This window comes from Pelobates fuscus, chromosome 3 (assembly GCF_036172605.1).
Source record: "Pelobates fuscus isolate aPelFus1 chromosome 3, aPelFus1.pri, whole genome shotgun sequence".
NCBI classification, from domain to species: domain Eukaryota; kingdom Metazoa; phylum Chordata; class Amphibia; order Anura; family Pelobatidae; genus Pelobates; species Pelobates fuscus.
The window spans coordinates 88182331-88209229 of record NC_086319.1 but is presented as its reverse complement, the minus strand read 5'-3'; the positions used below and the strand labels follow the sequence as shown (position 1 = coordinate 88209229).

The 26899-nt window shown below is 38.8% G+C and overlaps 1 protein-coding gene across 1 annotated transcript in view; it reads left to right on the top strand.

Moving 5' to 3' along the window:
• HTR4 (5-hydroxytryptamine receptor 4) overlaps nucleotides 1-25877 on the top strand; it is a 495782-nt gene extending 469905 nt beyond the window's left edge. Inside the window, exon 7 of the mRNA XM_063445224.1 lies at nucleotides 25251-25877. Coding sequence (XP_063301294.1) covers nucleotides 25251-25338 — 88 coding nt within the window. The 3' untranslated portion in view covers nucleotides 25339-25877. The remainder of the gene's footprint in view (nucleotides 1-25250) is intronic.
• Nucleotides 25878-26899: the final 1022 nt, after the last annotated feature.

Below are 26899 nucleotides of genomic sequence, written 5' to 3'. Positions count from 1 at the left end.
AAAATTATCAATAAGGGGGGACCTATTGTCCCCCCCCGGCCCCCACCCCCTGAGCGGTGGGTGGGGGCCCTAAAATTATGTCCCCCCCCTGGCCCCCACCCCTGTGCGGCGGGTGGGGGCCCTAAAATTATCAATAAGGGGGGGGACCTACTGTCCCCCCCCGGCCCCCACCCCTGTGCGGCGGGTGGGGGCCCTAAAATTATCAATAAGGGGGAGACCTATTGTCCCCCCCCGGCCCCCACCCCCTGAGCGGTGGGTGGGGGCCCTAAAATTATGTCCCCCCCCTGGCCCCCACCCCTGTGCGGCGGGTGGGGGCCCTAAAATTATCAATAAGGGGGGGGACCTACTGTCCCCCCCCGGCCCCCACCCCTGTGCGGCGGGTGGGGGCCCTAAAATTATCAATAAGGGGGAGACCTATTGTCCCCCCACGGCCCCCACCCCTGAGCGGTGGGTGGGGGCCCTAAAATTATCGATAAGGGGGGGGACCTACTGTCCCCCCTCCCGGCCCCCACCCCTGTGCGGCGGGTGGGGGCCCTAAAATTATCAATAAGGGGGGGTACCTACTGTCCCCCCCCCCGGCCCCCACCCCTGTGCGGCGGGTGGGGGCCCTAAAATTATCAATGAGGGGGGGACCTACTGTCCCCCCCCCCGGCCCCCACCCCTGTACGGCGGGTGGGGGCCCTAAAATGATCAATAAGGGGTGGACCTATTGTCCCCCCCGGCCCCCATGCCTGAGCGGTGGGTGGGGGCCCTAAAATGATCAATAAGGGGGGGTGGACCTACTGTCCCCCCCGGCCCCCACCCCTGTGCGGCGGGTGGGGGCCCTAAAATTATCAATAAGGGGGGACCTACTGTCCCCCCCGGCCCCACCCCTGAGCGGTGGGTGGGGGCCCTAAATACAAAGGGGGGGAGACCCTAGTTAACCCTCCCCCCCCCCAAAAAAAAAAATTATCTCCCTACCTACCCCCCTCACCCTAAAAATAATGAGGGGGGAACATTAACTAAAAACCTGTAAAAAAAAAAAAAAAAAAAGAGATAAAAAAAACTTACCATTCAATGTTTTCTTTCTTCTAAAATCTTCTTTCTTCAGCCCAAAAAAGGCCAAATAAAAATCCATAATAACCGACGCAATTAAAAAAAAAAAAAATAATCCATCTTCACCCATGGAGGGCTCCGCGCAGACTGAGCTCCGCAGGGTGGGGAAGCTTATAAAGCCTTGCCCCGCCCTGCAATTAGGCTAAGAACACTCTGATTGGTGGGTTTAAACCAATCAGAGTGCTCTTTGTCATTTTACAAGCGTGGGAAAGTTCTTTGGAATTTTCCCACGCTTGTAAAATGACACAGAGCACTGTGATTGGATGGATTTCAAGCCATCCAATCACAGTGCTCTGTGTCATTTTACAAGCGTGGGAAAGTTCTTTGGAATTTTCCCACGCTTGTAAAATGACACAGAGCACTGTGATTGGATGGCTTGAAACCCATCCAATCACAGTGCTCTGTGTCATTTTACAAGCGTGGGAAAATTCCAAAGAACTTTCCCACGCTTGTAAAATGACAAAGAGCACTGTGATTGGATGGCTTGAAATCCATCCAATCACAGTGCTCTGTGTCATTTTACAAGCGTGGGAAAATTCCAAAGAACTTTCCCACGCTTGTAAAATGACACAGAGCACTGTGATTGGATGGCTTGAAATCCATCCAATCACAGTGCTCTGTGTCATTTTACAAGCGTGGGAAAATTCCAAAGAACTTTCCCACGCTTGTAAAATGACAAAGAGCACTCTGATTGGCTTAAACCCACCAATCAGAGTGTTCTTAGCCTAATTGCAGGGCGGGGCAAGGCTTTATAAGCCTTCCCCCGCCCTGCGGAGCTCAGTCTGTGCGGAGCCCTCCATGGGTGAAGATGGATTATTTTTTTTGGCGCTCGTTTTTTTTTTTTTTTTTTTTTTAATTGCGTCGGTTATTATGGATTTTTATTTGGCCTTTTTTGGGGCTGAAGAAAGAAGATTTTAGAAGAAAGAAAACATCGAATGGTAAGTTGATTTTATCTCATTTTTTCTTTTTTACAGGTTTTTAGTTAATGGTCCCCCCTCATTATTTTTAGGGTGAGGGGGGTAGGTAGGGAGATATTTTTTTTTTTTGCGGGGGGGAGGGTTAACTAGGGTCCCCCCCCCTTTGTATTTAGGGCCCCCACCCACCGCTCAGGGGTGGTGGCCGGGGGGGACAATAGGTCCCCCCCCTTATTGATAATTTTAGGGCCCCCACCCGCCGCTCAGGGGTGGGGGCCGGGCGGGGGGGACAGTAGGTCCCCCCCCCTCATTGATAATTTTAGGGCCCCCACCCGCCGCACAGGGGTGGGGGCCGGGGGGGGGACAGTAGGTCCCCCCCCTTATTGATAATTTTAGGGCCCCCACCCGCCGCTCAGGGGTGGGGGCCGGGGGGGGCAGTAGGTCCCCCCCTCATTGATAATTTTAGGGCCCCCACCCGCCGCACAGGGGTGGGGGCCGGGGGGGGACAGTAGGTCCCCCCCTTATTGATAATTTTAGGGCCCCCACCCGCCACACAGGGGTGGGGGCCGGGGGGGGGACAGTAGGTCCCCCCCCTTATTGATAATTTTAGGGCCCCCACCCGCCGCTCAGGGGTGGGGGCCGGGGGGGGCAGTAGGTCCCCCCCCTCATTGATAATTTTAGGGCCCCCACCCGCCGCACAGGGGTGGGGGCCAGGGGGGGACAGTAGGTCCCCCCCCTTATTGATAATTTTAGAAAGCGAGCTGAGCTGTCAGTCAGACAGCTCAGCTCGCGAACGCGCATTCCGCGCACATGCGCGGTAAAGCGCTCAGGTTCTTCATAGGGCGGCATTCAATGCCGCTCTATGAAGAACGCGATTGGTGCAGCGCGAAGCCGTCCCATTGGGCCCCGCGATTTCGTCATTTTGACGAAAAAGGGGGCGCGGCCTAGCGGGGAGCTCGGCGCTGGAACGGAGGTAAGTTTTTAATATAAAAACACAGAAAAAACATTTTTAATGAATGAAAGTTCATATGAAAGCAAGAAGGAAGGCTGGGGGACCTGTCTTTCTTGCTTTTATATGGTGACTATAGAGTCCCTTTAAGATAACACCCAGACTTTAACTTTCTATCCTATCAGGTTTATTCACAAAAAGATATCAAGAGATATTAAATATTTTAAGATCTAAAAAGTATCATTATATCATTATTATAAGCTATGTCCCTTGCACATTCTGCAAAGATAACAAGGAGAAATTGAACTTTGAATTACATTTTTATCTTTTCCTGTTCATTTATGTGCACTAGGTTGCCTAGTCTTAACTGGATCATATATATATATATATATATATATATATTATTTTTTTTAATGGATCATAGCTTTAAAAAGGTAAACACACATTATAGGTGATTTCAATGTTGAATTCAACTGTGTAAAGGCCCGAAAAGTGACACCCCACTTTAATATTGCACAAACAAGTTCGGCCAATTGGTATTTTGGCCATTTTAGCATTGTACTAAAGTTATAGACTTTTCTAATATTATTTAATTCTTTAAAGTGCGAACAATCTCCCTGACATTTAAAGTTTAACATTCACAATAGTGGGTTCTCTGCACTGTTATTTTGATCAATTGATAAAAATACAACTGCTAATCTGTTATAGTTAAGATGACACAATAGAATATTGATTACTCTGAAAGAGTAAAAGAATCAGTGACCTTCAGCACTGTATATAGTTTCATAGTGGCTTTGTCACTCATAACCTACCTTGCTTCAGTCCGTTCCTCTTCTCTTCCTCAATTCTAATCTGTTTTTCCTTTCTTTTTCAATCTTTTCCTCCAAAAATACATGAGACAAAATAGTAAATCCTTTGTCTTTTGTATGTATCCTCCACTTGACAAAACTTGACAGAAGACAGAGCCACTTCTGTCAAATTTCTGTCTCATCGTAAGACAATATCTATGGAAGATCCTACAGTTGAAAGTACAGCCTTAAGGTTGCTCGTGGTGGGTAAAGTGCCAGGAGCCAAAGAAAGAAGATGGCAGTGGGGAGAGCATCAGATAAGTATATATACCCTCTCCTGAACCATGCAGCGATGTCCCCATTGGGCAACTTTGCTAAATATGCAAAGACCCAGAAGGTGACAGAGACTTTGTAACTATGCCACATTTCTATTTTTAATACAGGATCTGCTAAATTACTTGGATTTGCGTAACAGTCTGCGTAACATATTTGTAGAGCTTATTTAATCAACATCAAAATTAAATTCATTGAATTACAAATTGCTTAGAAAAAAAATGCTTTCTATAAAACATTCTCCAATTCAGCTCTGCTCATAGCCTGGCTATTTTAGGAACACTTCAAGCACCATAGCCACTACAGTGTGCTGTAGGGGTTATAACACCAGGAATGACCTGGCACCCCCCCTCCCCCATTGAAAGTGGTCAAACCATTTTAGAATGACATATCTTCTTGCCACGAGTGTGCCTGGTTCTGCTTCCTTCCTCCACTACCTTAGCCTGACATTAAGAAGCTCTCTGCTTGAGCACAGTCCAGAGGTGCAGGGCTTAGCTTGTTAGCTGACAGCAATCATCTGACCCTACAGCCAATGAACTAGCTCTGGAGGCATGGAGTGGTACTAAAAAAAAAAAAAAAAAAAAATTCACCATGAGAGTGCACCATAACCACTACAGTCTGTGCAGTCTGTGCACCATAACCACTACAGCTCACTCTAGTGGTTTTGGGGCTTGGAGTCTTCCTTTAGATGTTGCTATTTGTTTTCAGTACACTACAGAAGCACAGAAAAGCAAGATAATTGCTATTGATTACTCAATCTGCTTCAAATATCATTATTCTTTAATGGAAGATTAGCAGAATATTCCATTTAAGTCAGAAAGTTGAGAAAGTGAGAGGTCACATGTTTAAAAGTATGTGGGATATTTACTGCTAGATGTAGTTAATTAACAGAGTTGTTAGTAAACACATGGTTTTGCAAACAAAATATGATGTTTAGCCCACACATCTCTTGTGCATTTCCTTCCATGTTTGTTTTTATCTTAATATTATCTTTTTTATCTTCACATCTGTCACATTTTATCAAACAATTTGTCCTGGTGCGAGGAAGTGATGTCTGGATGCACCAGAGGGACCACCAGAGTAAAAATGTCCAAATTATTTCAGGAAACCAAGAGAGAGTGAGTGGAGTAAAAAATAAATGATTTGATTGCTAGACAGAAATATCTGATCAATAGGGATGTGCATGGGCAAAAAATGTGGTTCGGTTCGGCACTTCCGAAATTTGGCACTTTAGCAATTCAGCAATTCAGCACTTTGGCACTTCGATTCGGCACTTCCAAAATATGGGACTTCCGCAATTCAGGAATTCAGCACTTCAGAAATCTGGACTTCAGCAATTCCCTAACCCTACCCCTAACCATAACCCTACCCCTAACCCTACCCCTAACCCTATCCCTAACCCTATCCTTAACCCTAACCTTAACCCTACCCTACCCTGAATCCTAACCCTACCCCTAAGGATAAGGGGTAGGGTTAGGGGTAGGGTTAGGGTAGGGTTAGATTCCTGTCATCATTCCCTTAATTTTCCCTCCCTCTCCTGTTTTGCCACTTTTCAGAAATCCGAAGCATTTCGCCATTTCCAAAATTCAACACCTCAGCAATTTGGTTCGGTTCGGCACTACGGCAATTCGGGACTTTGGAAATTCGGCACTTCGCCAATTCAGTTCAGTTCGGCACTTCCAAAATTCAGCACTTTGGAAATTCTCCAATTCTTCAATTCAGCAATTCAGACATTCAGAAGCATTGCCAAAATTCGTCCGAATTTACATTCAGACCGAAACAAATTGCACATGTCTATTGATCAACAGAGGTTTCATATTGGCCCTTTTTGCTCTTATTAATTGCATGCTTCATAACAGGGCCATTTAACATTATAGTCCCTGGGCAAAGCAGTGCACTGTGGTCCTGCCTACACAACCACTCACAGGAATAAAAATGTAGATTATTGATAAACTTCTAATTATATTTATTGGTACTTCCAAGAAAACCAGTGTTTAAACAAAACAACAAAAAAACATGCTATATAGCAGAGAATAATCCACACAAATGTTTGGACAATATAAGATAAGCCTTGAAGTTGAAAAATGGCTTTAAAAAATTATTTGTTGGTTTTGTCTTGCTTAAGTACAATTAGTACATGAATGTAGTTTTTGTCAAGGCTAGGATATGTATTTGCAACAGCAAGATCGCATGACCAGATAACTAAGGTGATTAGTCAAACGTTTTAATAAAGCGGGTTTGAAGGTGCTGAATTAATATCCTGGAATAATGTACTGAAAAGTTTGCAGGCCTATAGGGCCCCTATGCTTATGGGCCCTTTTCAAGGCCCAGGGCAACTGCCATGCATTCCCGTGTGCTCTGCTTCATAACCACACACACATGTATACATTTATTATTAATGACCTTTTATTATTGTCCTTATGGTCCCAGTTGCTAATCTTTGGTGATATCACAGTACTTTGACAAAGGCTCTATCAAAAGTCAAATAAGACATATGCAATTTTAACAAGACATAAAAAAGTATACCAAAAGAAACATTCTATCAGTTAAAGACAAAAGGGAACATCCACTACTTAAAGTTATATCTAAAATATAATTTTTTTGTATAATTTGGACATTCTAATTCAAGATTAAATTGTAACAGAGAATCAAAACAGGCAAGTGAAAGACATGCATAATTATGTGTAGTGTTCTCTCTTTATTCCCCTCGTTTCTCCTATTTTTGCACTATTTAGAAAAATATATGTGTCCATATAAAATTTAAGATTGTGGTCTAACCAGAACATGGACAATCTTACAATATATTTTGTTAGCTTGTTTCTTTGCCTCTCAGTTTTTGTACTTTCCTTTTCTAAACATGAATTGACAAAACACTGCACTGATGGTAATCTATGATACAAAGTAAAAAAAAAAATATGACAATTTCACATGGAAAATATGTTTTCTATTCTCTTGATACATTTTAGCATGTGTGCAACAGGTTGTCAAAGACTACACATGCTTTCACAGAAGAATAGACAAGTGGAAAATGATTTCATGTTTTGTGTTTTGCAAGATTGATTGTCTGTTCTTACTCCCTCTCCCTGGGGTGTAAGTAACAATACCTGTTCTTCTCATGTCAATAAAGCCAGCAAGTAATAAAAAAGGAATTTTGATTGAATTAAGAAAAATGTGATGAGATTAAATTAAGACTGTTGGAGAGAAAACTGAGATTAAATTAAAATAATTACAAAGACAATTAGTAATGAAAAAAAGGGAGTATAAATATGAAAAGGGTAGGTTCATTTAAGGGAGGGACAAAAAGAAAATTATATGAGATAATAGAAAGTATGTGAAGTTAGAGTTAAAGAAATCAGGATGAATATGAAATGAAAAAAGAAAATGGATTATGCATTTTGCCTTTTTTTTTTGTGAATTTTAATGGTTTAGTCCAAACACCATGAACACTGCAGCATTTTGAGGTGGTTATGCTGCTTGGAGTCTGTATGTTCAATTTAAAATGCTGCACATATAGAGATATATATTAGGTTGCCGCTAGAGGTCTGATGCCTCCTCTAGCAGGGTCATTAGCCAGCCTTGAACAAGATTTCTAGGTTGACTAATGTTAAATGGACATTGAAAGAACCATAATTGAGTTCCCTGGGGCTGTCCTACCTTTCAGCATTAAACAATGTGAATGTTTTAATGCTAAATACGAGCCCCATCAACCTTCTTCTCTGCTGCATGGGATAATAAGGAAGCATGAGCCTGAGCGGTAATGGGAGGCTGTGATTGGCTGAGTGTGTCAGATGACCACATTCAGCCTATCACAGTACCATTGCAGATAGGAATCAGTATGGCTAAAAGGAAGTTTGTAATCTCTGCTTTAGCCATACCGCCAGTGGGGGCAGGGCTATGGGAAGCCAGAGACCCTTATTTTCAAAATGGTTTAACACTGAATGCAGAGACAGCACCAGGGGACTCCTTGCACTATAACAAATTCAATTAGATGAAATAGTTATAGTGTCTACAGTGTCCCTTTAAGTACACTGGTTATATTGAACATCTGCTGTGAGTACGTATAACCCCAACGCATTCTGCTCAAGTCACCCACTCAGCCTGACATTCCTCCTTCTGCAGTGAGGGGAGTGTTGCCACTTGTGGATGACTCAGCCTTAGCATGGGATCGCAGGTAAATGTATCCTGTGATGCAAAAATAGAACAAAAAAAGGTTGCGCCTAAAATATACAGTAAAACATATAAGAGTGTGTTTAATAAATAATATAAAATAATACAATTTAATATTAAATATTAAATGAAATATAAATGGATAATTGGTAATAGTCCAAAGCACTTATCATAAGTCCATAATGGTAGATGCCGTGTATAAGAACAGGGATCCTGAGGCGTAAAATGGGGTGTGTCTTCACAAAGGTGTCCTTGAAATCCAGTGAAGTAATATGTGAAGAAAAAAGCAAGAGGAACTCCAATGGCACAGTATATAGATGAATAAAATGGTAAATAAAATAAAAGTAGTCTTACTCACACTTTTCAGAGCTAGAACCTAGCTCTGATATAACGCACGTGAAGTGGAATAATCCCCACTCAAGGATATGCGGAATAATATTGATTGGCGAGTATCTGGCTCAGATTCAACGTCCAAGTTGGTATTATTCGACCCAGGGAGATAAAATAAAGTATATAGTGCTCTCTAAGGATTCTTTAGGCTTCTCGTCAGGTAGATAGTATATGTATAGTCCGGTGAAAAAGAAATCAAAATGGCTATAAAATGTTTTATGCCAAAGTATTTTCTTTATTGTAAAATAATAAAATTAATATCTAAACGCGTTTCGCCGCAAGGGCTTCTTCAAGTAGATAATAGTAAAAGCTTTTACTATCCTTTTACTATTATCTACTTGAAGAAGCCCTTGCGGCGAAACGCGTTTAGATATTAATTTTATTATTTTACAATAAAGAAAATACTTTGGCATAAAACATTTTATAGCCATTTTGATTTCTTTTTCACCGGACTATACATATACTATCTACCTGACGAGAAGCCTAAAGAATCCTTAGAGAGCACTATATACTTTATTTTATCTCCCTGGGTCGAATAATACCAACTTGGACGTTGAATCTGAGCCAGATACTCGCCAATCAATATTACTCCGCATATCCTTGAGTGGGGATTATTCCACTTCACGTGCGTTATATCAGAGCTAGGTTCTAGCTCTGAAAAGTGTGAGTAAGACTACTTTTATTTTATTTACCATTTTATTCATCTATATACTGTGCCATTGGAGTTCCTCTTGCTTTTTTCTTCACATATTACTTCACTGGATTTCAAGGACACCTTTGTGAAGACACACCCCATTTTACGCCTCAGGATCCCTGTTCTTATACACGGCATCTACCATTATGGACTTATGATAAGTGCTTTGGACTATTACCAATTATCCATTTATATTTCATTTAATATTTAATATTAAATTGTATTATTTTATATTATTTATTATACACACTCTTATATGTTTTACTGTATATTTTAGGCGCAACCTTTTTTTGTTCTATTTTTGCATCATTTCTTATCATTAGGGGATTATAGGGGACTCCCCTTTAAGGATTGCAGCCTTACTATTATTATTTTCTTGTGTGGCAATCTAGCGCTGATTTTTTCTCTTTCCAAATGTATCCTGTATTTATTTATTTTATTTGTGTTACAAACTGCTCACAGGCCTAGAGAGGTACAGGTGTCTTGTCTTCTTTAATTTTACAGTGATGCAGAATCATCTGACACAGGTATATTTGAGAATCTGTGATATAACAAGTGGTTTTGAAATTCAGGTTTGTATTTTGCAAATTGGACAAGGTCTGTAATAAAGCTAACATGCTTAGTGGACCAAGGTACAAAATTAGGGAAAAAAATAAATGCAATGATTATTTTTTTTACAATGTATAGATTCCCTACTACAGAAACGACAGAAACCAAGCAGAGAAGCATTTCAAATAATTATCTTTAGATTCATACTTTTGTCCAGATAATAGCCTTTCCAAAGGAATGAGTTGCCCTAGCAACAAGCATGTCCAATTTAAATATATCTCTTCTCTCACAGTCTCCACAAAGTGATGCCAACCATTTCTTCAAATTATTAAAAAAGAAAAAATATGACTTTTCATCCAAAAATATCAGAAATATTTACATTCCTCTTTTATTTTTTGTTCCAATATTTACATACTATGCCAATAACTATACTGAAACCAGTATAAACAATTATGTATCATCTTGACTTTCGGTGTTTTCAAGGCATTGTTCTATAGTGATTAATTATGTAATGCAAAAACAAAACAAAAAGAAACAAAATTAATGATACTGTCATAAAAAAGACATATCACGTTTTAAAGGGTTACAATATGCACCATTATTATTATTATCATTATTATTATATAAAGCGCCAACAAGTTCAGTAGCACTGTACAATGGGTGGACTAACAGACAAGTATTTCTAATCAGACGAGTTGGACGCACAGAAACAGAAGGATTGAGGGCCCTGCTCAATGAGCTTACATGCTAGAGGCAGTGGGGTAAAGTGACACAAAAGGTAAGGGTAGAGTAGAAAAGTATGTTGCTAGGATAGTATTCATTTAGGGCTTAGTGTTTTGTTTTGATGACAGTTTCAGCAGAGGAATCAGGGTGCAGGGAGGGAAAGCTGTTCACAGTTTAATTAATATGCTTTCCTAAAGAAGTAAGTTTCCAAAGATTTTTTAAATTAGTGGAGATTGGGTGAAAGTCTAACAGAGAGGGGAAGGGTGGTGCAGCCCTAGAGAAGTCTTTAAGGTGAGCATTATACAAAGGAGTACGAACAGAGGTTAGATGTAGGTCTCCGGCAGAGCATAGGGGCCTAGATGGGACATATTTGTGTATTAGTGAGGATAAGTAGGTCGGAGCAGCATTGTGTAGAGATTTATAAGCAAGTATCTGGATCTTAAATTGAGTCCTATATCTTACGGGAAGCCAATGTAGGGACTGACAAAGGGGAGAGGCATGGGAGGTGAGGAGGGCAGACAGGAAGATGAGCCTCGCCGCTATATTCATTATAGACTGTAATGGGGCAAGTTGGGAACACATAATACCACTGAGAAGCGGATTACAGTAGTCAAGGTGAGCGAGGACAGCAGCATGGACGCGCACCTTTGCAGTATCAGGCATTAAATAGGGTCGGATGCACGCAATGTTTTTGAGATGGAAGGATTTGGCGATTGATTGGACATGAGGGGTGAAGGAGAGGTTGGAGTCAAAGAGAAGACCTAGGCAGCGAGCCTTAGAGGTAGAGCAGATAGTAGCGCTATTGACTTGGAGGGCCACAGACCAGGGAGTAGCAACCCTTGAGGTAGGGAAGACCAAAAGTTCTGTTTTAAACAGGGTAGGTTTAAGGAAATGAGCAGCCATCCAGTTGGAAATAGCAGAGAGGCAGTCAGAGTCACTAGTCAAGAGGGGTGGTGATAAATCAGGGGAGGACAGATACATTTGTGTGTCATCCGCATAGAAATGATACTGGAAGCTGACCAAGGACAGACCCTTGGGGAACACCAACAGAAAGGGATTGGAGAGAAGAGGCAGAGCCAGAGAAAGAAACACTGAATGAGCGCTGGGAGAGGTCAAAAACAGCAGAAAGGTTGAGGAGTATTGGGATAGAGTAGAGGCCATGGGATTTAGCAGTGATAAGATCATTGTATACCTTGGTCACAGCTGTTTCAATAGAGTGATGAGCGCAGAATCCAGATGATAACAACAGCTCAGTACAGTAGGTATGATGCAAAGAGACTGTGGATACCATCTTAAAGTTCATTGTCAAACTGTTTGAAGGTGTAATGACAAAAAACGGAGCTCCCTCTGCACCCAAAGCCTGCCCCCTCCACCGCCACTTTGATCATTTACAAGTCCATATAATCATTGTCAATTTTGTTCAACCTGGATGGCCCTGAAGGGCATGGTAGCTCAGTGCTCTTGACCTATCACTGGTTTCCAGTCTGGACAGAATTGACAATGACAATGTGAGGATGTAAGTTTTTCTTCATCAATGTCCTAATATGGCCCCTTTTTTGTCAAATGACTTCCAAGTGGTTTGACAAAAAATGTGGGGTGGAAACACAGTAGCAGGGCTGTTTAAAAGTGGTATAGAGGCCTAAAAAGATATGTAAAATATATTGTTTTAACTCGTAAAACATTTGAAAAACGTGTGCATAAGTTTCCTGTTTATTTAGCATTGCATTGATGAAGCATATAGCACATGGACCTTTTTTATAGCATTCAGTAAAAAAGGTAAGATATAATAGGTCTGATAATGGTGGGTAGGAAATTGGTACATACATAGATGGTGGAAAAGGCATACCGATTTGCAGATACTATTTTATTCATGAATCTAGTAGGAGAGATTGAGTGAAGGGGGCATAAATAGCACATTTTTATATGGGACATGGTGTATTAATATGGAAAGATTGGCAAGAGAGAAAACGAGAATGGAAACAAGTTAAAAGAGGGCAGAGTGAGTTCAAATAAATAGGGTAGGGGGAAAAGAAAACAAGGTTGATCCTAGTAAAATGGAATATTCCAAAGATAAAAATAACAGAAGTAATATTTACAATAAAACAAGTGTAGTCCAAATACAATGGTATATAGGAGAGTAATAAAACGTCTTGAAGGGAACAGCCTGATTGGATAAAATCAAAAGTTCTTGGAGGTAGAGTGCTTGTGATTCCAGAAGTATGTAAAACATAAAAAAGAAAACCCCAATTGTACAGTATATTATAGAATATATTTTAAAATCTATATAGAGTCTGTTCTACTCACATTTACCAGAGCTATAACCAGCTATGGTGTGTATAGCGTGAAGTGGAATGATCCTGACTTCTAGGATGTATGTGGTAGGTAGGTTCTTCAGATATTTGCAATGATAGATGTTTTAAACCGGGAAGATAAAAAATGGCAAATATAGTGCTCACTGTAGAAATAAAACTTTAAAATAATTTACAGTATAAGAGATGTACTCACATTTGTTTGATCAGGCTTACTTCTCGATGAGTAGGGTGCTGGTGGTATTATCCCCACCTAGGATTCTTTAGTCCTCGTTTAAGATGGTAAATCAGGATGCCAAATTGAGACGGTATTACAAAATTCCTTTATTGGTATGAATAAATCAGATGTATCTACAACGCGTTTCGCCTTGCAAGGCTTCTTCAAGTAGACAAAAGAATAGATAAAATAATCAACCTGACATCTCATGGTTTATATAGGGGACTAATAGCAATTAAGTTATTTTATTTGGCGCCATAATGACATCATATGGGTGGGGCATTATCAAAATATTATAAAAAATTTAAAAGGACATTACATTCAGAAGTAAAATATACAGTACTTTCATATAGTGTATTACATATGTAAAAACAAAGCTTAATTGCTTATTTTGATCGCTTTTTTTATAGATCACGTGACATGTGGCATTACTTCCGCATCATGTGACACACAATGTTACTTCTGCGTCACGTGGTTATGTCTGTGCGCATGTGTGGGGCATTTTGTATACTGCGCATGTCATGCAGAATAGGTTGGAGGGGAATGCGGCCATCTAAGTGAGTGATTGGATACCTCCGCATCACGTGAGCGGACCTCAGGGGGAGAGAGAGAGAATATAAACCCTCTACCCTCCAACTGCAAAGACCCACAGATAAAAAAACATTCTACAGGTAATAAATACATAGGGGAGCATTGATTGACCAGTACATAGCAACAGAACAATATTAGTTAAGAGTGTGCCATCTTTCCACATTTTATATATATATATATATATATATATATATATATATATATATATATATTACATACCTAAATACATGAATAATCCATAATGGGGGAATATTAATAAAAATAGAACCATAATAGCTATGTATAATCTTGACTAGGGAAAAGTACTAAAATATACTGAGGGATAAGAATGGAAATAAATATGAATATGAAAGGAGGAAATAAAATTGAAAAGAAAAATTAGGTATCAAATAATAAAATTGGTTTAAGAATGAAAACAAGATATAAAATAGAATATAATAAAATAAAAATAAATATAAATAAAAATGGAAATAGAAATATATACAAATAAAAATAAAATTAATAAAAAAAAAAAAAATAATAATGGCAGGCAATGTTCGGCACTCCAGGTATTGTGGACATCATCTCCCCTGACGCTTTGCCAGTATTATGGCAAATAATAAATAAGAAAAGGGTGAACAGAAATGGTATTTAGACACATTCAAAACTGTTATATTTTGTTGAAGATCAGGCCCTCAAAAATGTTCCTTGCACCTGCATCTTTAATGCATTCCCTTCCAAAAACATTTTGTTTTGAAAGTAGTAGCATAACATTTATTTGAACATGGGAGGCATAACTAGTACCATAGCATAATAAAATAGCAAATGTATAAATAGATTGCAGTTCAGAGTTTCATAAAAGAAAATTAAATGCACACACATTTATTTATTTTTTACTTATTTATTCATGTTTTGCAGAAATATTAAAAGAATCATATGATTCAGGCAATGTATGGTATTCTTTTCCATACAATGTTTCAAAGACTTTCGACTTTGTCTATATATCCTGCAATACTACTCTACTATATTTTGTACCACTGTATATTATATTATTTTTATATTATACACAGGTTTAATATGCGAAAACAGGTATTTTTAATATGTACTCTTTTACATTTTCTTCTTCTTTTAGTAAGTAACGTGTTACAGCAATTTTAGCTTTCAGTATTCCATACTTTATTACCATATTACTTTTCTTTATTCTGTCTGTAAAATCATTATAATAAGGCTTAACATTTGGATGTTTATAGATACATCTTTTCAAATGATCACAGTCTGTTAGAAAAACCTTTTTTTTTTTTTTTTTTTAATAGTGACATCTGAAGATAAATAGTTTTGTAAAGTGTTTCTAACAGACTGTGGCCATTTGAATAGTTTATTTCAAAAAATTCTATCAAGGACAAATTTTGGTTGAAGTTAAACTTTGTCAAGAAATCTGAAATGGGAGCACTTTTTTGTAACGCATATTATTACTGGACGTTACTTAATACGCATCTTGTCCAGCTTACTTTAGAACACGGTGATAATGGCATATGTTTCTTTATTCAATGGCTGAGAGAATTTTAACATGATTACAGAGAGAATCATAAAATATATTGTTACATTTTTCAAACACATGATTATTTCTCATCAAATTGGTTACAAAATAATGATTTTATTATAGCAAATTGAATGTGGTTTTATCTTTTGCCGCATGGAAGAAGTGTAGGTACAAGAAAAATAAGTGTGCTTAGATTTAAGTATTCTGATGTTATAACTGTCCTATACAAGACTTGCACTATACATTATTTTATATTATCATTGTTTTGGTTTTACAGAATGTGCATTTGTAATCATGATATATGTATCATTTATGATATGCATCCTGTGGGTTTATTTACTAAAAACATTTAAGACCAACCTGCAAACCTTAGGCAAAAATATACAGGGAGTGCAGAATTATTAGGCAAGTTGTATTTTTGAGGATTCATTTTATTATTGAACAACAACCATGTTCTCAATGAACCCAAAAAACTCGTTAATATCAAAGCTGAATATTTTTGGAAGTAGTTTTTAGTTTGTTTTTAGTTATAGCTATTTTAGGGGGATATCTGTGTGTGCAGGTGACTATTACTGTGCATAATTATTAGGCAACTTAACAAAAAACAAATATATACCCATTTCAATTATTTATTTTTACCAGTGAAACCAATATAACATCTCAACATTCACAAATATACATTTCTGACATTCAAAAACATAACAAAAACAAATCAGTGACCAATATAGCCACCTTTCTTTGCAAGGACACTCAAAAGCCTACCATCCATGGATTCTGTCAGTGTTTTGATCTGTTCACCATCAACATTGCGTGCAGCAGCAACCACAGCCTCCCAGACACTGTTCAGAGAGGTGTACTGTTTTCCCTCCTTGATAGTTTTTAAATAGACTCCGGTTCCAGTTGGTAACCTGAAGTCTATAGAGTGAAAAGTCACCGGGTTGTACTAATATACAGGGGGTAACCCTAATGGATATCGTAAACACAAAAAAGAAAAATATACTAATTCGCCGGCATCCGTGCCCAAATGGGTATAGTGCCAGGAAAAAGCAGTACAACCCTTGAAGATAAGCTAAGAAATAAAAATCAATACTTTATTAATGACAAAAAGCTTAAAAAACCTTGGACTCCAATCAATTAAATACCAGAGTAGGTAGGTATAACTACCAAGGGTAGAGTAACAGGTAAATACACAGGCACCCAAAACGGAGAGTAACAGAGTCAGGATAGACCTGGTGCATGTATCTAGCGAGCTAAAAACTCCAACTATAACCACTGCCCAGTCTTAGATGATCTAGTAGTCACTCCGTCTAAAGCACCATGTTAGTAGCCAAATGCTGCAAAAATAGGGGGGGGGGGGAAATCCCTGTTGCCTGCACAGTCTTCATAGGTAGCCCAAAGTGGGAACCAAGGGAGTGAATATTAGCCTAGTATAATTAGTACAAGCAGTGTACTCCATCCATATACAGAACACTGTCTCAAACGGTCTGGATATCACTCTTGTTCAAAGCTCCATGCTGGCAATTAGATGTTGACCAGATTAATGCTATTACCTCGGCAATAGCCTTATGCTAATGCCTACCATATACAAAGCACTGACTCAAACGGTCTGGATATCTCTCTTAACAAAGCTCCATGCTAACAATTAGATGTTGTCCAGATTAATGTTATTACCTCGGCAATAGCCTTATGCTAATGCCTACCATATACAAAGCACTGTGTCAAACGGTCTGGATATCACTCTAAACAAAGCTCCATGCTGACAACTAAATATTGCCCAGACTAAATCCTATTACCTCGGCAATAGCCTCGTGCTAATGCCTACCAAAACTCCTAGACAGATAAAAAATCGAAATCACGTTTAACCACCCATACCCCCAGTGCATAGTGAAAGAAATCAAATTAAATAAAGCAGGTAGCCCGACGCGCGTTTCAGCGTCTCTAGACGCCGTCGTCAGGGGCAGATACAAACCGCTATTGCAACTTCCACCCCTTAAATAGCCGGTATGTAATTGTACATACCGAACAGCTGATTCCCATGTAGAGTTCTCGCCTATCGGTGATCCAGATGAAGAGGCCCGCCCACTCCATTCACAGATGTCCCACGTGATAGCTACGTCATTGCCAGATCACGTGGACGGAGGGGGAAAGGAAGGGGGCGGCAACCTTCGATTAAAACTCCTACTTACACACCGATAGTAAAGGGAATCAATACAGGGTAACCGAATATGAGAATCACTCTCCTGCAACACTGATAATAACTAGTGAATCACTAGGATATCGCTAGATATAAACCATAATCTTACTGTGACAGGGGGATTCGATAAGTAAGTGCACTGTTAATAGATCAAGTAAGGAAACGGTTCATATCTGGCAAGGAGAGGGACTTGATCACATATGTACAAAGTGTAAATGTGTGTAAATACACTTAACCATTTGGTATCCATGATACTCAAAGGGGGTATCCACTCAATTCCACACCCCCATAATATAATGGGGAGGAATATAGAAGCCAGTAAATAAACCCATATGTTGTCCAATATATAACAGTGACTCATACAGCATAAGGGGGATGAGCAATGGAGATGTGCATGTAGCTTAATGATCCCTAAATAATAAACACTAACAAAAGACGAGTGATGAATTAAAGCTTCAAAAAGTGATTACAAAATAATTGATCACACAATAGCAATAAAAAACCATAACGTTACTATATACAGATCATAATTAGATGAAAGGGGTATATGAGAACCCCTCATTAAGACCGTTTGGTGATAATGTTTGAAGTTTAAAGATCCAATACGCCTCCCTCTGACGAAGTTTGATGTCCCAACCACCTTTCCGTGGGGGTTGAGGGATATGTTCAATCCCTGTGAAGCGTATTCCCTCTGAGGAATGGTGATGAAAAAGACGTAAATGTCTTGATATGGGAGTTTCTAAACGTCTCCTCACCGAGTTTACATGTTCTCTAATCCTGAATTTAAAGGGTCGAAAGGTCTTTCCTATGTACATAAGGCCACATGAACAGGTAAGTAGATAAACAACCCCAGTGGTACGACAGTTAATAAAAGAGCGTAGATTAAATGTCTCTGAGTTGGTAGAGTTGGCACAAACTTTAGAGTTCTTGTTGATGTAGGGACAGGCACTACAATGGCCACATTGGTATGTGCCAGCAGGTAAGTAGTTCTTAAAGGGTCCTGGTATGGACGGCGAGGAGAAGTGGCTAGGGACAAGTAAATCCCTTAAATTTCGCCCTCTACGTGCAGTTATGGAGGGATATGTAGTCACTACCTCTTTAAGATGTTTGTCCGAGGATATGATGGGCCAGTATTTTTTAAATACCTCCTTGTAAATCTCACATTTGATGATGGACCACAGGTTCTCAATGGGGTTCAGATCAGGTGAACAAGGAGGCCATGTCATTAGATTTTCTTATTTTATACCCTTTCTTGCCAGCCACGCTGTGGAGTACTTGGACGCGTGTGATGGAGCATTGTCCTGCATGAAAATCATGTTTTTCTTGAAGGATGCAGACTTCTTCCTGTACCACTGCTTGAAGAAGGTGTCTTCCAGAAACTGGCAGTAGGACTGGGAGTTGAGCTTGACTCCATCCTCAACCCGAAAAGGCCCCACAAGCTCATCTTTGATGATACCAGCCCAAAGCAGTACTCCACCTCCACCTTGCTGGCGTCTGAGTCGGACTGGAGCTCTCTGCCCTTTACCAATCCAGCCACGGGCCCATCCATCTGGCACATCAAGACTCACTCTCATTTCATCAGTCCATAAAACCTTAGAAAAATCAGTCTTGAGATATTTCTTGGCCCAGTCTTGACGTTTCAGCTTGTTTGTCTTGTTCAGTGGTGGTCGTCTTTCAGCCTTTCTTACCTTGGCCATGTCTCTGACTATTGCACACCTTGTGCTTTTGGGCACTCCAGTGATGTTGTCTGAAATATGGCCAAACTGGTGGCAAGTGGCATCTTGGCAGCTGCACGCTTGACTTTTCTCAGTTCATGGGCAGTTATTTTGCGCCTTGGTTTCTCCACACGCTTCTTGCGACCCTGTTGACTATTTTGAATGAAACGCTTGATTGTTCGATGATCACGCTTCAGAAGCTTTGCAATTTTAAGAGTGCTGCATCCCTCTGCAAGATATCTCACTATTTTTGACTTTTCTGAGCCTGTCAAGTCCTTCTTTTGACCCATTTTGCCAAAGGAAAGGAAGTTGCCTACTAATTATGCACACCTGATATAGGGTGTTGATGTCATTAGACCACACCCCTTCTCATTACAGAGATGCACATCACCTAATATGCTTAATTGGTAGTAGGCTTTCGAGCCTATACAGCTTGGAGTAAGACAACATGCATAAAGAGGATGATGTGGTCAAAATACTCATTTGCCTAATAATTCTGCACTCCCTGTACGGTTTGAAAAATAAAATTGATGCATCTGTACAGGCAATAATGTATTTAACTCTTTGGGTGCCAGTTGGTTGTCACTGCAGTTTACTATTTAGTGAATAGGTTGTGCGTACCATTACCACTTTAGCTCAGATTGGTGGTAATGATGAAAAGACTTTGGAAGCTTTTCCACAATTGTTTTGTAAAACTGTTTTGGAGAGGTTTGGTAAAAACTAGGCCCACCTCTTCTCCAGGCACATCAATAGTGTGGAATTTCAGCCAACTGGAAACATTGCCAATTCCATGAAGCTGGAATGTTTGGCTGGCAATATTCTGTTTGAGATGTAATGTTTATGTTGCTTAGAATGACAAATTTATTAGATTTTTTTTTTTTTAAACTAACTCATTTAAAAAAGAAAATTGTAGAATTTGTTCTTTAGCAAAAAATGTTTACGTGTAGGAAAATGAAACCAGAAAGTGATTCTTTTATTCACATCGTTTTGTATACCAAACTGGCATTTTTTTTATACACAATGATGCAAGCTTCGAGGGCAGTTTTTAAGGTTTCATGTCATGAAAAACTGATTTTTATAGCACTTAGAATTTGAAATTAACATCTCTTTAGCTCCTAAATGTCAATGAAGAAAATGAAATGGAAATCATTTTTAGGAAACAAGTGAAAATAGCTAGTTTATTATTAATGCGATCCGGTAAGAAATTAAAAGTAAAAGGCAATTTGTGAAACATACTTTTTCTCAAGCTAGCACTATAGTAACTACTACAGTGTGATTACCAGGAATACATTTTACCATTCTCTAGCAGATGATGCATATTTTAATCATAGTCACTGAAGAGAAATTATGCATTTTACCAACAAAAGTGGTTATCTCATCTCTTTCCGGCATAAGTTATCCTCTGGCTCTTGCTCTTTGGGGATTTTTTGGCCCCATTGATACTTGTCAGTCTGAATGGCCTATAAGAAAATTTTGGGAAGCTGTATTTGTTTCTGTTTAATTTTTCTCTATTCTTTGGAATGAAACGGTTTGATACTAATTTAGATTTAGGAAATTAAGCTGCACAATAAATATTATCTAGCAAAACTGCATGTAAATGTAGGAGTTTAAAAGAAATGTTTTGGTTGGATATGGATTTTAGGGTAATATGGTAAAGTCACAGGCAAAACAAAAATGAATCTAATGGTTTACTAATCGAATAGTGATAATCGATTACACACTCTAGGTTACTATTATACCTCACTGAACTGCGAAGTATGATGCTGTACAGGACAATAGGTGGAGTACCAGTGATACTGTGCCAATCACTGGTCATTCCAAAAAAAATGGTAAGTTCACCTGACATGCATACCAAGATATAAAGAGCAGTTTTGCTGGTGATAACCACTAATTGCATGATTTGCAGTTTTGTGACTTCTTCCTGAATTTGGTCTTGGGGCTTATTATGATGTCTTCAGAACCAGAGGCGTAACTAAAGACCATTGGGCCCCAGTGCAGAAATTGCCCTGGGGCCCCCCTATGTGTCTTATTCCTCCTTGTGTCTCATCACCCCCAGTCCCTCCATGTGTCTCATTCTCCCTGCAGCTCCTCCATGTTTCTCATCAACCCCAGTCTCACCATGTGTCTCATTCCCCCAGCTCCTCCATGGGTTTCCTCCCCATATGTGTCCAATTTCCCCCCAGCACCTCCATGTGTACCATTCTCCCCCAGCTCGACCATGTGTCTCATTCTCCCCCAGCCCCTCCATGAGTCTCATTCTCCCCAGCCCTCCATGTGCCTCCCCCTAGCCCCTCCATGTGTCTTATTTCCTCCCCCTCATCCTCTCCATGTGTCTCCTTCCTCCTCCAGCCACTCCATGTGTCTCCTCCCCACCACACATGTTTGTAGCTTTGCCGAGTGAACTGCAGTACCCAATCAGACAGTAAGTGCTCTCTCAATGAGCACTTCCTGTTAGATCATGGTTCACTTGGCCATGCTACATACTGTGCTGTGTGCTCCCCTCCTGCCGGTAACCAAGTGACCGCGCGTCCCTGGTCGATGCAGTTTTGCACCAGCCCTGAAGTTATGCCCGACACAGGGTTGTGATAGGTCGAGAGCTGTGACCCCTGCAACCGCTATAGGTACGCCACTATCCAGAACCCTACTGTTCTGTATTTTCTCTATCACTTGCTATTTATCTTTTTCTCCACTCTCACCTCCAGTTCTGCTACTTTTCCACCTTGTTTGTTTTTTTGCCCCTTTGAAGCCCTTCTTACCGAGTCTTTAAACTCCACTCCTCTAGACTGTAGGATCATTTGAGCAGGGTCCTCTTCTATTGTTCCTGTGTCATTGTGCAATTGTCTAATTTATTGTTAAATTTCCCCTTCTCAAAAAATGATAAAGCGCCGAATAAGTTGGCGCTAAATAAAAAACAATAATAATAATTATACAGACTGTAACATAAGGCATTGATAATCCAAGTAAACAATCCAAGTAAAAAAATCAGTTTTTATTAATTTAAGAAAAAAAATTGTTATCCATCCCCAACTTGGCCTTGTGTGAAAAAAGTAATTGCTGTAATTAATTTTGGATTATTGTAATTCAGTGACTGGGGTTTTCAAGCATGAACTGTTCATTAAAATAAACTGTTTTTTCTGCACCATAGGTTCCATTCTGTCCACACCTCTTCTGCCAACCCCCCTTTGTGTTTAAAAAATTAAACAAAATTAAGATTACTGACTTTGCTTCTAACAGCGGAACTCCTCTACTCCAGCTGCTTGCTCCGCCTTCAAAGACATCAGCATGCCTGCTGGCATATTTCTGATATCTACCAATAAATTGGTTTTCATTGAATACATCTTAAAGCATCTGGGCAATTGAAGAAAATGAGTTTGGGCTGAATGCATTTAGCTTTAGTAAATATAAGAATTATCAACATAGTCAGAATTTGGTCATTGTGACCAGATTTTGTCCACTGGGAAAATGGACTATGGAAGGTAACAATCCTCTTTCGGATAATTCACTAAACACAAGATTATTGAATAATGTGAGAAAGGATTGTTACCTTCATAGTGACTTGATTATATTCATTAGAATTATTGATGCCCCTTTCTCAGGTGTACCAGTGTGCCATGGTATGATATAGAGGTATCCCTTGTAACTTTTATTGTTCGATACCTAATGTCACTTGGTGCTATGAAACTTTTTTCTTTAAATAAATAAAATTTAAATTGTAAACACTGAAATCAGCAAGGAAACAAATGAAGTTTTCATAGCACTGTGTATATACATATGCAAATACACAGTTAAATTAACCCCTTCCCGCCGTTACGACGTACCATGCTGTCACGCATTAAATGGACTTTAAAGCCGTTGCAACGGCATGGTACGCCGTAACGGCTTGCAGCCCCAGGAGGTGAGTTGTACTTACCTCTGCTGCGATCCTCTTCTGGGGGGCTGCCTGACAGCCCAGGCAGCCCCCCTCCGGCAAATGAGGCCCCCGGGGGCCATGTGATCGCTCTCAAAGAGCGATCACATGGCCCCCTATAGCTGGCTATGGATCTTCCAGCATGGGGACTGTTTGAAATATCAGACAGTCCCCCTGCTGGTAGGAGGTGTAAAAAAAATAATATAAACATGTTTAAAAATAAATTAAATATATTTTTATATATATATAATATGTATATATATTATATATATATAAAAAATGAAGGTTATGATCACCCGATGGAAAAAACGGGATGATCACCTTCAAGCCACCCCAAGCAGCGTCTCAAACAAAAATAATAAACATTTTATTAGAAAAATTTAGTAAAACCAAAGAACAAAAAGGTTCTTTAAAGTAATTCTATAGATAAGGTCTGGTATTTCCAAAAAATGTGAAAATGCATACATGTATCAATTTCTAAACAGTGTATCAAACTCACTCATAACAAAGTGAAAGGTAGGATGCATGTAGCAATATACACTAAATAGTATCAAAAACCAAGACCCACAGGGTTAATACTCTAATACAGAAATCGAAAGGATAGAGGAGGTTATAATGGGAGAAGTGAAAATAAAGTGGAGATAGCTTATCAACAGTAAATAGGAAGGCTAACTCTAGCCACTAGTAACTCACTAGACCCAGCCACCCTCATAAATATCCAAGGCAGAAAAAATGCCCAAAGATGGGTATAACACCCTGTATCTAGAAGGATGGATCTACATCAGCATACACAGCCCAACGCGCGTTTCGGCGGTCTATCCGCCTTTATCAAGGGCAAAAAAGTAAAGTGACCCCTGGTGGGAGACTTACTTAAAACACTAATATTTGTGTTTAGTGAAGTCTCCCGAGAATAACAGTACCCCCCCATGTACAGGTTTTATGGTGTTTTGGAAAGTTAGAGAGTCACATATAAGGCTTGCATTTCATTTTTTTCACATTGAAATTTGCCAGATTGGTTATGTTGCCTTTGGGAGCGTATGGTAGCCCAAGAATGAGAATTGTTTGTGACTAAGTGGCTACTAAAAAAGACTAAACATACCCCACTTTCAATACCTTGGCTTGTCTACTTTTTCAAATGCTATGCCATTATGGGGGTAATTCTCATTCCTAGGCTACCACACCGTCTCAAAGGTAACATTACTAATCTGGAAAATTTCTATTTGAAAATGGAATGTTCTATATTTGACCCTGTAACTTTCCAAAACAACATAAAACCTGTTAATGGGGGGTACTGTTGTACTCGTGAGACATCGCTGATTACAAATATGTGCATTTTTTTGCAGTAAAACCTAACAGTGTTATGACATTCACAGTTAAAATGTCAGACGGAAATGCAAATTTAAAAAAAAATCTTATTTTCTCAATTTTTTTTTAATTTTATTCATAATAAATTATGTTCCATATATGAATAGTTAATGATAGATTAAAGCCCTGTTTCTCCTGAACAAAATGATATATAATAAGTGTGGGTGCATATAATTTGAAAGAGTGGAACTACGGGTGAACAGACATATAGCGCAAATTCCAGTTTTTGTTTACGTTTTGTTTTGATCAGAACGTGCACTATTGACTCCGTCCTGAAGGGGTTAATGTTCTTGATTATTTTTTATGTAATGCGCCATTTACATTAGTGTCATCTATACAGATTTGTGAAAAGAGGATTTTTTCAAGTGGAAAGCATAGATACTAGTTATCCTTTATATACATGCTCTGTTGAATATTGCTAAGGTAACGTTTAATTTAAGTAATCAAAGTGATCTATTGAGACTTGAGAAAAGGAGATTTCTAACGCATACCAACAGCAGTGAAAATAGAAATAATAATAATCATTAGAGATGCACATGTAATAAATGGGATTTAAATATGGACTTTATAAAAAAATGTGGACATTATTATTGCTAATATGTTTTTGTTGAAAATCCCAAATCCTATTTCAGATGAAACAAAAAGGATTTTCGTCTTGAGGTGAAATGGGAATCGTGAGTCTTTTGTGTTGGACTGGGCTATCAATTATGATTCTTTTATCCCGTTTTTAAATTATAACATAATAAAATATTGATTTCTCTGTTATCTTTCAGAGTATACTTATCTCCTTGATATAACATGTTAATTATTTTTGTATTTTATTTTCTACAGGTACACAGTTCTTTATAATGGTCATCATCAGGAGCAGGATAGGCTTCCCATCCACAATGACCCGGAGTCACAAGAATCTTGCTTTTAAGTTTACAGGTTTAAATACCAGTGTTAAATTTCAAAAACAGACCAGAGTTACGGGAATTACATCTCAAGAACAACAGAGCAGGTCATGGAGGCTGCATCAAAACTTATCGTAGTGTTCATTTCCTGTATGAAAAGAACTGGACTCTATTCTTTGGCTGGAACTGCTCTTCCAGGAGTTCATGGTGATTTTGTGTTTTTCTGGCTATACCTGAGTCAGGATAAGTGTGTGGTCCTATCATGTATTGCCAATTCTTCCTGGTTCCCTACTGAAACGTTAAACCCTACAAGCCTTGAGTTGATAGAAATTTGCAGATCTGTCAGAATGGACACAGGAAGAACAACCAAAGAGAGCAAAGAAAAGTCCTATGTGGCACATTTACTTTTATAAGATGTACTTGCTGGACTTCATATGCAAGGCAATATGAGGTTATTTGCAGCATTTAGATCAATATTTTGACCTTCACACAGGCTTTTTTTATCATTGAAAAAGTCATGTGTTACATTTTTATACTCTTGAATTAACTCTAGAATTCCTGTGAATTCTAGCACATGGATGATTAGGACTTCAGTTATTTGAATATTATTGCCTATATATATTTATATATATATATATATATATATATATATATATATATATATATATATATATATATATATATATATATATATATATATATACACACACACACACATAAATACATATAAATACTGTATATGTGTTTATATGTGTGTATATTTCTAAGTATATATTTTCATTGCCTGACTTTGAAATTGATATTCCCAAAAGTAATTATGACATCTGGAATAAGAAGAAACAAAATATTTTCCATGTAATTTGTGCATGTATTTTATTACTTATAGTATTTGTATTGAACAGTTGGCTTGTCTCATGATGTTGTTTAAACCGATAACATATCCTTTTCCATCATTGTTTTCTGCTTGAATTTGCAGCAGGAGAATGAATTGCAATATCGTTCAGAAGCTCTTGTTCCATTAGTATCACCGATGCGGTACACATTCCCTGTTAAAGTCAATACTAGTTTTCAAAAATGTTGCTGCTATATGTGAAAAGGGACATTTTTTTCTCAGTTTTCTGTGCAATGACATGAGCATCAATCATTCTTCAATACAATTTATTTACATAAAATAGACATATGTATAAACCTTTTGCCAAATGTATATTGAACAACAAAAAAGATTTGTGAGAGTTAATACAAAGTCCACAAGTCTTATATAAATGAAGAGCTCGAGCTTGTGGAGAATGAAGGCAATTTTTGTATGAGAACTGACCAATTTGACTGTGTCACAGTGACAGACGTGCACATTTTGTGAGCCCATGTAAGTCTTAGTGCAAAAGCGTGTACAGGAAATTTCCAATTCAAGTTGTAACTTTGAATATAGAAAGACCTTATACGAGCGTGATGCCCCCAGTACCATTTTTTTTTAAACAATACCAAAAAATGAATTAATCAATACCCATACCAATACCAATACTTTTACCATACCAATACCCATGTTTGCTCTCTCTCTTCTCGCTCTTCAATTAGCTTCTACTTTCCAAG